At 36.0% G+C, this 15,160-nt stretch overlaps 1 protein-coding gene across 1 annotated transcript; it reads right to left on the bottom strand.

Annotated features, from left to right (window-relative positions):
* Positions 1 to 3,585: 3,585 nt before the first annotated feature.
* LOC101697718 (olfactory receptor 7E24) lies at positions 3,586 to 4,515 on the bottom strand. Its single transcript, XM_004866039.3, has one exon. The coding sequence runs from the start codon at positions 4,513 to 4,515 to the stop codon at positions 3,586 to 3,588; it is 930 nt and encodes a 309-aa protein (XP_004866096.3).
* Between the last annotated feature and the right edge of the window lie 10,645 nt (positions 4,516 to 15,160).

Here is a 15,160-nt window from a genome sequence, read left to right as displayed (position 1 = left end):
CATCATAACAGTATGAACTTATGGATCACTAAACAGGTTCTCAAAAACATTACCTCAAATGTACTTAACATTCATTTACTACCCATAAGCACTTTTCTAGAAAATATACACTGAAATTAATTAATGTTCTATGCAATTTACAGCATATCTATTCCTCAGAAATGTACTAGGTTATGTGCACGTGGAGATTCAAGGCTCTCTGGGAAGTACTTATGCTATTTCCAGTGCTTTCATTGATGCTCAGCTTTGTCAGATTGAAAGGACATGCAATTTGTTACTTAATTATTATGATGGTATTCTTTCAACATTCTTGTGCGTGTCTTCATTTCACGGAAGTGAAAATTACCAGGCACTATGAGTGGACGTTGTTTGTTTTAACTCCACCTTGTGATGTATACTCAATATTACTATCACTTTGTTTCACAATAAATAATTAGTCATATCATATACATCATACTACTCTTAAGGTATAGTTTCAGAAATTTCCCTGAAGTGTGTCTAGGACTAGGTATGTCTAGTATTAATCCTTGTATCATTACTGTTTAAGACATTTCACCTCGCATTAGAGGAGACTCTAAAGTGGCATGATAGTTGGGAAGTTCATCTGTAAAATATGTGGTATTTACCTGCTAATAAATGTACAATGTATATAAATATATACAGTTCTCTCTGCTCTTATTCCTCAGTGGAAAGACAGAAACTATCACCCATTTCCATAACATATGCACACCTAAAGGAATTTTGGAACTCAAACATTAAGTTACTGTGGGTTTTCATTCAAATAAAGCACTAAACGCAACTAGACAATTCAAGTTAAGGAGACTGGAGACTGTGATGATGTAAAATGCCCCACTGATGATATTACATCAATGATGCCCCATTCATGATATTACATCCTTGTTTTTATGTGTGTAGTGTTTATATCCATGAAAATCTTTGCTCTGATCTCTGAAAAACTGTCCACTTATTGTGAGCCAAAATAGTCTACTTATTACTTAGCAAGGTTTTTTGTTTTTAATTACTCCTGTGTGCCAGGATAGAGATAAAAATTGGGGAGTCAGAAATGAATTTTCTCTACACACATGCATATATTTGCAAGAAGAAGATAATAAATATCCCATTATGTGAAAAAGAAAATGACAACTTGAGATACCTGAATATTTTATGTGAATGTCATTAAATTGAATCTTCTATCATTTGTTCTACTGATATCTACTTTGAATTTTAGTCTTATAATATATATTCATTACCTATTAATAATTGCAGGAACATTTATTATATGTATAATCCATGCTTCATACAGCAATATATAAACTAGAAATGAATCCATTTGTCAAAGATAAAAACAACCTGCTACACTTTCCATACTAGTAAGGGGTGGGGACAAGATTTCTCATGAAATTGTCAGTCTCTGTGTCTGATCCACAAGTCATGTTCTTTTTGAACCATCATAAAGTTTTCAGCAGAGGCTTTTATGTTTGCACTGTAGTTATATATGTGAAAATTAAACTCTTTTCAGTTCTCAGAGTGGGAGAGAAATCTAACCTGAATTGATTTCTCTTGTAGATATTGAGAAAGATGATTTCTTTTCTTTTTTTTTCTTAAGTTCTTTTATTGGTACATTTTAGGTATACAGTTCATTTACATTTATCATTGGGTGCTTGTACCTGTACATGATGTATCTTGGGTTTTTTTTTCCCCATTACCTGTGTGCCCTTCACCCCCTCCACCCTTCCCTATTTACATAGAGATCATTTCCATTTTTTTCCTTTACTCATAATTTTTCCTTTCCCTTCTTTCCTTGCCTCTTCCCCTCCCTTCAGCCCTACATCTTTGGACCTTTTTTTTCCTATTTCAAATGATCAATTATTCATTTTAATCATTTTAACCCTTATTTACAGTATAAGATTCTCACACTAGAGAAATTATTTGGTATTTACACAGGTATGTCCTATTTATTTCACTTAAGAGTATGGCCTCAGTATGCATGAGAAGGATGATTTCTAAGACAAGAACAGGATGTGGACAGCTTCAAGGAAAACATGGAGTGGGGGACAGGCATGAGATCAAAACTAATCATTGTGCACCTTCTCAATTTTTGATCTTTACTTCTCAAGTTAAATATTATTTCTAAAGTACATGCAGCAGTTTTTACCCCTCTCTCCACAGTGATCTACTTGGGACTCCTAATGATAGAGTCCAGTAAGAAAGGGTCCTTCTTGGAGGTACAGGAAAGAGAAATCGTTGCTTGGATTGTCAAAGGAAATATGTGTCAGAGTTTGCTCAGTGAAATGCCCTGTTTGTGTTATCAGACAGCCTCATGTAAATATTTCTTCATTAGTTTCTATCCAAAAACTTGTAATTTATTACATGAAATGCAGTGCCCCAATTTCCTTTTAAAATAATAATAATTAGGTTTTACCCAGAAATATTGGGCACATATAATGAAACAAACTGCATAGAATGCATAACTTAGATGCTGCCATTAAGGAAATCCTCAGTTATTGCTTCATGATGTTGTAGTTATCTTCATCCTCACTATTGTCCTCCTTGTCTCTACCATAATTGTTTTGAGATGCTGAGGAAATAATTTACTGATACACATAGTATGCTACTGTGAGTTAGATGTCTATGAGAAGCAGGACCAGTATATGCGGAGAGGAAAACGTGACTGAGATTTTGGGTCTCCTGTAACAATCAAGTAGATAAATTTCACATTTGTCTGAGCTGAAACTGTTCACAATTATCCCATCTCACTCTCCAAACATCTTCATGATGGGAAGAAATGTATCCAACAGTCCTTCCTTCATCCATTACTTTCTGAGTTAGGCTGTGTGTCTACTATGGAATTTGCAAACATATCCCGCACTCCTCATCTTGCTGAAGGCCAAAAAAAGCTCAAGGACAGCCCAGAGAATTGATATGGACAATGTCCAATGTGGGCTTCCTGATTTAGATGAACATGAAGGAGGAGATACGACATCTCAAGATGTCAAACAAACACTAGAAGAATTGATAGGTTATGTCATATCACATTACCTTGAAGTGTCAATGCACACAGCTTTTAATTACCCATATTAGTCTTTATTATTACAATCTTTGAAATATCTGAAATCCAATAAAAGTTAAAAAATGAATGTCACCAAAAATTTTGGGCTCTTCCTTTACACAGAAGAAGTCTTAAGGGTATTATTATCTTGGTTGATTTTTTCCTTTTTAAACCAAGCCTCCACCTGTTTATTTCCATTGTTAATTCTGCAAAGATATACATATATAAAGGTACCATTTTAAGCAATTTTAGATGCAGAGTTGGGTTACATATATTATAATATTTTTATGCAACTCTCACTCTTACCCAACTCCAGAAATTTTTCACTTTCCCAACTGAAATTTGCTCCATTAAGAACACCAAATACTACTCCTCTAACACCAATAACTCTGTAATGAAACATCATATAAAGTTAAAGACAACAAACTTCAGAAACAATAAAATGAAGAAGGAAGCATTTACAGATAAGTTTTTGGATTTTCTTTTTTACCACATTTTCTAAACTACATTCCAAATAAATGGCAAAATTCCTAGGATTAGATTTTCCAAAATTGGATCCTCTTCAGTGTGCTGCTGATGTCCCTGTTCCTCAGGCTGTAGATGAAGGGGTTCAGCATAGGGGTGACCACAGTGTACATCAATGAGGCCACCATGCCCTTGCTGGGAGAATATGACACAGCTGAACCAAGATATGTTCCTAGGCCTGTTCCATAAAATAAGCAAACAACTGACAGGTGAGAACCACAGGTAGAAAAGGCTTTGTACCTCCTCCCAGATGATGGGATTTTCAGAATGGCAGAAACAATTTTATAGTAGGATAAAATGATCCCTGACATTGGAAAAAACCCAAATAGGATACCAACCATATATGTGACTATATTTTTGATTAAGGTATGAGAACATGAAAGGTCAAAGAGTTGAGGAGGGTTACAAAAGAAACTAGCAATTTCCACATCTTTGAAACAGGTAACTTGTAAGGCAATTAAATTGTGCATCTGTGAATCTAAAAGGCTGACAAAGACTGACAGCAAAAGTAATAAGACACAGTGATGAGGGTTTATAATGACTGAATAATGGAGCGGGTGGCAGATGGCCACAAAGCGGTCATAGGCCATCACAGTCAGAAGCATACTCTCCATACATCCAAAAAAGATAAAAAGTGATATCTGTGTCAGGCAGTCTGCATAGGAGATGACTCTGCTCTGAGTTAGGATGTCCACAGTCAACTTTGGGACTGTAGAGGAGGTGAAACAAAGGTCAGTGAAGGATAGATTAGAGAGGAAGAAGTACATTGGGGTGTGAAGGTGGGCAGCAGAGCTGACGGCCAGAATGATGAGCAGGTTCCCAACCACAGTGACTATGTACATGGACAGGAACAGTCCAAACAGGATGGGCTGCAGGTCTGGATCCTCTGAGAAGCGCATGAGGTAGAACTCTGAGACATGTGTGAGATTCTGTCTTTCCATGTTGCTTGAGGACATTTAAATAAATTTCATTGAAAAAATGAAATAAAAAAATCACACACAACTCTGCATATATTTTGAGTTCAAGTATTTAGAAGCAGAGAATTTCCACCGGAAATCCACAGCCTTCATCAGGATTGCTCTATTTTAATGATAAACCCCACCATCAAGGACACAGTGTTGGGTGATTTGTTTACCACCTCCTCTGTATCCTCTTACTTTACTGATACTCTACTGCACCATTTAGGCACACCAAGCACATACATTTCCAAAGTCCTTGATTACAGTAACATGTGGTCACCTATTTTGCAAAAAGTATAGTGTAGTTAAACCATTCCCCTTTAAGAAAATATGATCCTATTGAAAGAAAATTGACAAGCAATGAAATATTCTATATTTTATACTCATGAAATGCCTCAGATTTCCTTAATTAGGGTGTCTACAAGTACTATAAGATCTAGGACTGCATTATCTGAAAATTAAATTAAAGTTAATTGTCTTCTATCACAACTCTTTGTTTTGAGCCATTGTGCTAAAAAGTAATAAATTTCTCACTTTTCTTGTTTGTTTCTGATTTCATCTATTAGGGATGGAAGGGCTTACCATGCTGTTGTAAATAAATTGTGCATAAATTGTGTTTGTGTATAAATTATTCAATATGAAACTTTTATCCTGTCTTTGTTGCAGGTTCAGTATATTGCAGGTTCAGTTATATGCACCTAACCTTCAGACATAATTACCACAAGTATACATTATTGTACACTGTATTTGTCAATGAAAACACTAAATGATAAGAGGCATCTTAGCCTTTTAAAATTTTATGGAGGTGCATTTAATCATACAATATCTGTAAAACATCTGCTACATAATACATCTCTTTATTGACTCTGTAGTATACCATAGCTTGATAAAATGCTTTGCTGCTGTTCTAATCATAAACCCTCTTATGTCCAGTTGATGATATTGGAAACAAAGAAACTCCTAAGGCCCTGGCTGAGTCCCAGCCTTCCTAATTCTAACCAACAGATTTCCATTTCAGTATCTCCTGATAGATGAGTTGAATCTTTCTTATTTCAGTTGTGTGGTGGAAACTGGGACCCATACTTTCTTTCTTTTTTTTTTTTTTTTTGGTACCAGGGATTGAACTCAGGACTTTGTTTTTGGGACGTAGGTACCGTGCCACTGAGCTAAATTTCTGGCCCTAGGGACCCATATTTTCGTCAGGCCATTCTGTGATTTAATTGGGACAAAGCCCAAAATAGTACATGAAATACTGTAAACACACCTTAAAACTCAGCTGCAATAGAAAAAGTTATGTGATATCTTGTAAACACACATGCAAATAATATACTTCCCCTTGTATGTAAAATGAAGATAAGAATCACCTACCTTATGTAGATGTTGTAAGAAAATATTTTGAAAATCATTTAATTTGCATCACTGTTGATTCTAATTTGGAAATATATTTATCTGGAGATAATTATATCTCCAGATATGCTAGGCTTAGCCTAATATATTAATCAGAATATTTACATTTCAAACTTTTAAGTCATTTTCTTAAACAAGAGAGTTGAGAACCTGACTGAGAATATTTGGTGGCATTTAGAAAATTTCCCACTCATGCTATCTATAGACATTAACATATACATATTTAATAATATTTATATCATTACTAATATTCTTTAGATATCTGAACAATTACCTAAAAATTTGAGTACTTGCTATCATTTCTCTGGCTCTGCAGTCCTCAGAGGAATGTGTTGTCATAAATTTTATGGGTAAATTTTCTTTCTTTTTTTTTAAGAGGAGGAAAAATTTATTGAAAGAAAGAAACCTTCTGCCTAAGAGAGACAGAAGGGGGACAGGAAAGTGGGTTGCCCACCCACCCCGCAGTTCAAAGATGTTTTATACAGCAGAGCCATGTGGTGAGGCGGGTACAAAGTGGGACAATACTATAAGACCCAATGGAAATTTACAAGGTGGTCATGAGGTGGGACAAAACTATGACTAACCAATAAGACTACAAGTACAGTCACTCGGGTAATGTTGATTAAATGGGGATCAAATGGGGGAGCAAGTCACGTAGCAAGCATACAAGGATTTTCAGTAAGGGTGAGGGTCAGGGATCTTTCCTGGAGAGGCTGGGTTAAGAACTTGGCCCCCCATCCAGGTTACTGATACCTGTTTAGAATATCAATCACTGCTATTCATCCTACATGGATGTGCTACTTTCTCTTTTACAATGCTAGACTTCAGTGAATGTGTCTTCACTCTCCTCCATGTTGGCTCCTTGTAGGCTGGCCCTGTCTAACTGCTTACAAGATATCTAATTAACTTAATTATCTGCAATATTCCCCCCTCTGGGTAAATTTCCTTGGCAATGTTTCCAGGTCAGCACTGATTTGTGAATCCACAAGCAACTTTCTTAAACATTTACTGAAATGTGAACTAAAACTCATCTAAGTAATGTGGTACAGAATGTCTGTTGCAGCCCAAATAGACTAGAATATATACACAAGTAGTGATTTTAGGATTTCTTAAACCAATTTGCAGCCTTATGGGAGGGGAGGGAGAGAGAGGCCTCATTGCCTTGTAAGTGAATTATTATTATAATATTTTCAAAATTCTTGTAGTTCTTTCTTTGTCACTCATGTTAAAATTGTTAAAATGAGTTCATTGCTATAAATTTTCCTCATAGGACTGCTTTCACTGGTTCCTGTAAGTGAGCTTTTGTTTTTAAAACAAAGATGTACACTGAATATTGAGCAAGTAAGAAGTTTTTAAAATATAGTATATATAAATATATATACCATTATACTATATACAATAATATGTACACCATATAATATATACTATATATACTATATATAAATGTAGTATATGTTATTAAATATAGTATACTGTATTCAAATGGCATTGGAGCCTGAAAGGATGTGAAGTTTTTTAATCTACCTGAGCTTGAGGCAGTCACTACCCACTCCCTTCTCTTTTTGGGTTTAAAAAGTAACCATATGTGTATCTCTGTTGTTTTCTTTTCAAATAACTTATAGAGATACAGTTAAGTGGATTATAGCATCCATGTGGCCACGACACAGAGAAAATAACAAAAGCTATTTTGTTTTGTCTTTACATCTATGTTGCCTTTGTGAAAGGAAATGAGTTGCAGACAGTAAGGTACTAAGCATCGTCACATCATGCTGACTAAAGATAAGTATTGTGATTCAGGGAAGGGTCCATTTAATGTTGAACACAGGTTTACATTTTTGATGTCTCCTCTGTGCCAAACAAGCTATAGGTCTGGGAAATCTTCTGTGAAGGAAAGTGCATCATTCCTCTCCACACATATGATATAATCACACAAACACAAAGGAAAAGTCCTGCAACAGGAATAGAAAAGGAGTAACTACAGGACACAGAAGATAACTGGTAAGAATGTACTTAGCACTGATAGTAATGATAGCTAAATTTTAATTTGCTTTAATTTCATACACATGAACCCTAAATAGAGTACTCCTCATCTGCATAATCCTTAGTGGAGTCGCTTCAAGTAAAATTTAATGCTAATGACAATGCTCTCAGAGATATTAAAAACTTCCCCTGCATCGTGGAAATAAATGCAGCTGAAAGGATTAAAACATAAACTGAAAGATTTAAATAAAGTGAAAGTGTATCTCATACACTCCAATTTTTCTCTATTTCCAATTCACAGAAAGATTTATGCACAGGTACAGAGTTGATAATCATAGGTACTTTAAAGGCACATTTGTAACTATCACTTTTACTCAAAAGAAATGGAATCAAGACATGATTTTTCCACATTTCAGTTGGTGGAAAATAAGTGCAAGCATGGAGAAGAATGTGGGAATCCCAAAAATATCCTACAGCGGTGTTGGGAGAGAAATCTGTGCTGAATCCTCAAGGAAGCCCTCTCTCAGATCTTTGATTGTCATCCACATCTGTCTTTGGTGAACACAGGTGGGGCCATTCACTGTTCGGGTCTGTGAGCATTCAGAAAACTCCAACAGGAAGGGCCCAATGAGCAAGGGGCCTCTCCTGAAATGACAGAGAATTAATTGTCTGCTTGTGCTAGGAGGCAACGTAACAGAATTGCCTCGTGTCTGGAATCAGACAACCCAATCCCACCAAGTCATTTTTCTACATAACAACTCATGAAGATGCCATTAAAATGACAGGTTCTCCTTTTTTTGTTTACAAGCAATAACAATGTAAGCAATCATAACTTCAGGAAGACAGAGAACATGAAGTAGAATAAGATACATAGAAGAAATTGCTCAGTGCCTGGAAGATAGGAAGCCCTGAAATCCAGTTCCTGGTGTTATTTTTACTGTCTTCCTCTATATCCTGATCATCACCTTTATAATCCTTTTAGAGCACTTTGGAGACACTGCAGAAGGGCACGTTTTCTGCTGCTATGGGGGAGATATCAGTGGAAGTAGAAACAGGTTGGGTAGAAAGCGAATTTGAAATAATACTTCTGCTTTCCCTGCTACAACAAAGATCATAAAATTTAAATTCCTTATAACTGATATTTTTCATATTTGTACCCTCACCTTTGACCACCAAACATGTCACGCTTCTCCTCAGGATAAGGAAACAACACTTTTAAGTATGCTTTTCATATCAATCAGGTCCTTCTGCACTTACTGGGTGATGCTGTTTCTCTGCTGGATCACAGTCAAGGAGAGCAGATGCAAAGACCCTCTTATGACTGCTGCCCAGTGAAGGCTATGTCTTTCCTCAGGACTGAAATTAATGCAAAGACACATAGGAGCTTCATGATACAGCCAACAGTAGAGCGTGAGACACTGGTATGGAGCTGGACACAGGACTGGATTCACTGAAGGGCTGGAGACTGATTATTAACTACTCTGTGACCTTGGGGCTCAGTGCACAGAGCTAGCTCATAATTAGCCACGTTGGTCCATGCCATCCCAGTCTCTAAGGACTTCCCAATTGTGATGGAAGAAGGAGACAAAAGAAATACAAATGTCCTCAAGAGACTTTGGGTTCTTCATCTACTCAGATAAAGCTAGTTTGTCCTAATCACTTCTGTCATTTATGTACAATTTTTATATGGTGATTTGTCATTATTTCATTTTTGAAGTAAAATACACATAGCAAAATTACACGTTTAACCCTGATCAGTACATACACATTAATATTGTTGTGAGTCACTCAATATCATATATGTAGAAGAATTTTTCATTTTCCAAATTGAAAATTTATGTTCAACTTTAAAGTTCACTCTTCAGCCTCCCAGGTTTACACTATGAAATTAAAGCCATGAAATTTTCATACTAAGATAACCAAAAAGGCTAGAGGTCCTGAAATTTATACTGTACTGTGGTAGTCTCCCCAGGGTACTTATATTTACTTTATTACTCAGGCTCTGAAACGATTCAGCACAGCGCTGACCATAGTACACATCATTGTGGGTGTCACACTTCTGGTAAAATTTAATAAAGCTGAGTCAGTATATACTCCAATACTTCTTCCACAAAATAATCAAGCAACTGACAGTTGGGCCTGAAAAGTAGACAAGATATAATTGTTGTCTACCAGATGATGATTTTCAGATGATGAAACAATTTTTAATATGAGAAAAAACCCCAATAAGACTGAGTGACAAACCAATATAGCACCATCAATAATTCACTATGTTACTGGGGAAGTTGTCCAAATAGGGAAGATTAAGGACAAGGCTGGTGGCCATAAGAAATTAGCAACCCTTGAAGTAGGCAATCTTAGCACAATAAAATTATGCACATGAAAGTCCAAAAAGATAAGCAAAAGTAAAAATCAATACTGCAACTTCACAAAGGCAGTGGTTTGTGATGGCTGAATAACTCAATGGGTTATAGAGGGCTACAAACAAATCAGAGGTCACCATAGTCAGAAACATGACTTTGAGACATCCAAAGGTGAGAAAAAGATACTTGTCTTAAGCAGACCACTTAGGAGATGACTCTGCTCTGAGGTTGAAAGTCCACAATTATATATGGAACCACGGTGGAGATGAAACAGATGTAGTCATTTTCAACTGCTGTTTATCCATTGACCTTGCTTGGTAATGTCAGTTTATGTTGGTTTTTAGTTTTATTGATTTTATGGTTTTCTTTTGCTATTCTTTTTAAAATTAATTTTATTGGTTAATTTTAGGTATATATTATAATGCCATTTATCATTGGGAATTTGCACCTTCACATAATCTGTCTTGGTTCTTATTTTTTCCGCATTCCCCTGCCCTCCCTTCAACCCCTCCATCCCTTCCAATTTACACAGACTTTATTTCCATTTTTCCATTTTCTCATATTAATTCATTCCCTTCTTTCCTTTCCCCTACCCCTCCCACTTCCCCTCTCCCTATGCCCTGTTTCTTCCTATTTCACATTATCTATTATTCCTTTTAGTCTTTATTTACACTGTCAGTTTCTCACACTAGAGAAACTTTTTGGAATTTACATGTGTGTCCTGTTTATTTCACTTAATGAGTAGAGTATCACCTCAATGTGCACACATTTAGCTATAAATGTCACTAATTTCTCATTTTTTATGGCCAAGTAGGACTTCATTTTATTTATTTATTTATTTATTTATTTATTTATTTATATTTTAAATTCTTTATTGGTGCATTTTAGGTATAAAACATATTTACATTTATCACTGGGTGCTTGTACCTGTATATGATCTATCTTTGTTCTTATTTTTCCCCCATTACCTGTGCGCCCTTCACTCCCTTCACCCTTCCCTATTTACATAGATTCTTTTCCATTTTTTTTCTTTTCTCATAAATTTTCCTTTCCCTTCTTCCCCATCCTCTTCCCCTCCCACCACCCCTACAAATTTGGACCTTTTCCTATTTCAAACTATCAATTATTCATTTTAATCACTTAATCCTGTGATATGATTCTTTTAATTCTTTGGGGAAGATACCCAGCAGGGGAATAGCTGGGTCAAATGGGACCTCTAGCCCTAGTTCTTTGAGGTATCTCCATACTGATTTCCACAGTGGTTGCACCAGTCTGCACTCCCAAGAACAATGGAGAAGGGTTCCTTTCTCTCCACAACCCCGCCAGCATTTGTTATTGGTTGATTTCTTGATAGCAGCCATTCTTTGTGGGGTGAGGTGGAATCTCAGTGTTGTTTTCATCTGCATCTCTCGAATGACCAGTGATGTTGAACATTTTTTCATATATTTATTTGCTGTTTTTACTTCTTTGTCTGAGAAATGTCTGTTCATTTCGGATGCCCATTTTTGAATTGGGTCTTTGAATTTGGGGGGTCTGATTTTTAAAAATTCTTTATATATTCTTGATAGTAGACCTTTGTCTGAGGTACAGCTGCTAAAAATTTCTTCCCGCATTGTAGGTTGTCTCTTAGCTCTGTCTCTTCTCTTGCAGTGCAGAAGCTTTTTAATAAGATGAGATCCCAGTTGTTGATTCTTTGTGCTAGTTCCCATGCTACTGAGGATTTGTTCATAGAGTCTTTTCCTATGCCAATGTCATCAAGAGTTCTTCCTAACTTATCTTCCAGCAAGTTTAGTGTTTCTGTCGTAATATTTACATCTTTAATCTACTTCGATCTTAGGTTAGTGCATGGAGATATGTATGGGTCTAGTTTTAATCTTTGGGAGGTTGAAATCCAGTTTTTCCAACAGCATTTATTAAATAGACTATCTTTCCTCCAATGAGGGTGGTTGGCTCCTTTGTCAAAGATGAGGTGACTAAGTATGTCTGGAGTTTTTTCTGCATCTTCTAATCTATTCCACTGATCCTCAGGTGTGTTTCTTTGCCAATACTATGACTGTTTTTATCACATTAGCTTTGTAGTATAGTTTCAAGTTGGGGATTGTGATACCCCCAGCCATGTCTCTGTTGCCTAGAATTCCTTTTGCTATCCTAGGTTTCTTCTGCTTCCAGATGAATTTTTGGATTGTTTTCTCTAGTTCCGTGAAGTATATTGTTGGAATTTCAATCAGCATTGCACTAAAACTATATAGTAGTTTTGCAAGAATGGCCAATTTCACTATATTGGTTCTTCCTACCCAGGAAGAAGGGATCTCTTTCCATTTTCTTATATCTTCTTCGATCTCCTACTTCAGAGAGATGTAGTTTTCAGTGTAGAGGTCCTTTGCTTCCTTTGTTAGGTTGATTCCTAGATATTTCATTTTTTTAGATGCTATTGTAAAAGGAATTATTTCCCAAATTTCTCTCTCAATGGGTCTTCTATTTGTGTATAAGAAGGCTATTGTCTTTTGAGTGTTGACTTTGTATCCAGCTACTCTACTGAATCTGTCAATTAGGTCTAGAAGACTTTTGACTGAGTTTTTTGGGTCTTCTATGTAAAGTATCATATCATCAGCAAATAATGACAGTTTAACTCCTTCCTTTCCTATCTTTATTCCTTTTAGTTCTTTCTCTTGTCTAATTGCTATGGCTAATGTTTCCAGAACAATATTGAACAGGAGTGGTGATAGTGGTCATCCTTGTCCTGTTCCTGATTTTAACGTAAAAGTTTTCAGTTTTTGACCATTTAGTATGATGTTGGCTGTTGGTTTTTCATAGATAGCCTTAATCAGGTTGAGATAAAGACCTTCTATTCCAATTTTCTGTAGTGCTTTTATCATGAATGGGTGTTTGATTTTGTCAAATGCTTTTTCTGCATCTATTGAGATGATCATATGTTTTTTGTCCTTGACTCTGTTAATATAGTGTATTACATTTATTGATTTACATATGCTGAACCACCCTTGCAACCCTGGGATAAATCTGACTTGGTCAGGGTGTATGATCTTCTTGATGACCCTCTGTATTCTGTTTGCCAATATCTTGTTGAGGATTTTTGCATCTGTGTTCATTAGGAGATTGGTCTGTAGTTCTCTTTTTGTGTTGGGTCTTTCCCTGGTTTTGGAATCAAAGTAAAACTTGCTTCCAGGAATGAATTTGGGAGCCTTGTTTCCCTTTCAATTTCCTTGATGAGTTTAAAGAGTAATGGTGATAGTTCTTCTTTAAATGTCTTGTAGAATTCAGCAGTGAAGCCATCAGGTCCTGGGCTTTTCTTTGTTGGTAATTTTTTTATTACATTTTCAATTTCACTCATTGTTATTGGGGTGTTTAGAATTTCTATATCTTCTTCATTTAACTTTGGCAATTCATATGTATCTAGGCATCTGTCCATTTCTTCTGTGTTTTCCATTTTATTAGAGTACAGGTTCTCAAAGTAGGTATTGATCCTCTGGATTTCTGCTGGATTTGTTTTGGCTTCACCTTTTTCATTCTTAACTACATGAATTTCAGCCTTTTCTTTCCTGTTTTTGATAAGGTTGGCTAAAGTATATTGATTTTATTTATTCTTTCAAAAACCAACTCTTGGATTCATTGATTTTTTTGTATCGTTCTCTTAGTCTCCATTGCATTGATTTCTGCCCTGATCTTTACAATTTCCTTTCTTGTACAAGCTTTGAGTTTGTTATGCTCTTCTTTTTCTAGGAGCTTGAGGTTCTGCATTAAGTTATTTAACTGAGTACTCTCTGTTGTCTTAATATGGGCATTCACTGCTATGAATTTCCCGCGTAGAACTGCTTTCATTGTGTCCCACAGATTCCTATATGTTGTACCGGCATTATCATTTACTTGTCGAAACTGTCTAATTTCTTCTTTAATTTCCTCTGTGACCCATTGGTTGTTCAGGAGAGTGTTATTCAATTTTCATGGGTTTGTGGGTGTTCTGGGGTTTCTTATATTATTGATCTCCAATTTTATTGCACTATGATTTGATAATATACAGGGGATAATTTCAATTCTTTTACATTTACTTAGATATGTCCTATGAGCGAGCATGTGATCTATTTTGGAGAATGACCCATGTGCACCTGAAAATAATGTGTATTCTGATTTTGTGGGGTGGAACACTCTGTAAACATCTATTAAGTCCATTTGTTCAATAGCTTGGTTCAGTTCTAGAATTTCATTGTTAATTTTTTTTCTAGTTGATTTGTCTATTTGTGATAGTGGGGTATTGAGGCCCCCCACTACACTTGTATTAGTGCTTATTTGGTTTTTCATGTCCATAAATATTTGTTTAGTATAGCTGGGGGCATTCATATTTGGTGCATATATATTAAGGATTGTCATTTCTTCCTCTTGGATTGTTCCCTTCACAAGGATGTAGTGACCATCTTTCTCTCTCTTAATTAGTTTTGGTTTGAAATCTACTTTGTCTGCAAATAAGATTGCTATCCCTGCTTTCTTCTGGGTTCCTGTGGCATGGAGAACTTTTTTCCATCCTTTTATGCTGCAGACCAGCTGCAGTCGATGCAGGGTAGGAAGGGGAGAGGTCCCGGGCTGGCGAGTGAGAAAAGAACCATCACAAGCAATGTTCAGGTTCCCTCTGAGAGGTCTCAGGGTCCGATTTATTTTCATATCTTTAAGCAATAGCTAGGAGGCATTGGGCGGAATATGTTTACATTTTAGGTTGCCTTAGCAACATCTAGTGAGGTAAGGTTGTTTTTACTAAAGAATATATTTTTCTAAACTGATTCATATCATTGAACATCATGAATACATTTCTTAAAAATCACAATTGTCTCCTTATTTTCCCACACCTAGGTAGAACAGAAGGTAACTTA

The sequence above is a fragment of the Heterocephalus glaber genome, unplaced genomic scaffold (assembly GCF_053883595.1).
Source record: "Heterocephalus glaber isolate CG9 unplaced genomic scaffold, H.glaber_assembly_v1.0 deba00001761, whole genome shotgun sequence".
Taxonomy (NCBI): domain Eukaryota; kingdom Metazoa; phylum Chordata; class Mammalia; order Rodentia; family Bathyergidae; genus Heterocephalus; species Heterocephalus glaber.
The sequence above is the reverse complement of the archived record's forward strand: the minus strand, read 5'-3'. Positions and strand labels throughout refer to the sequence as shown.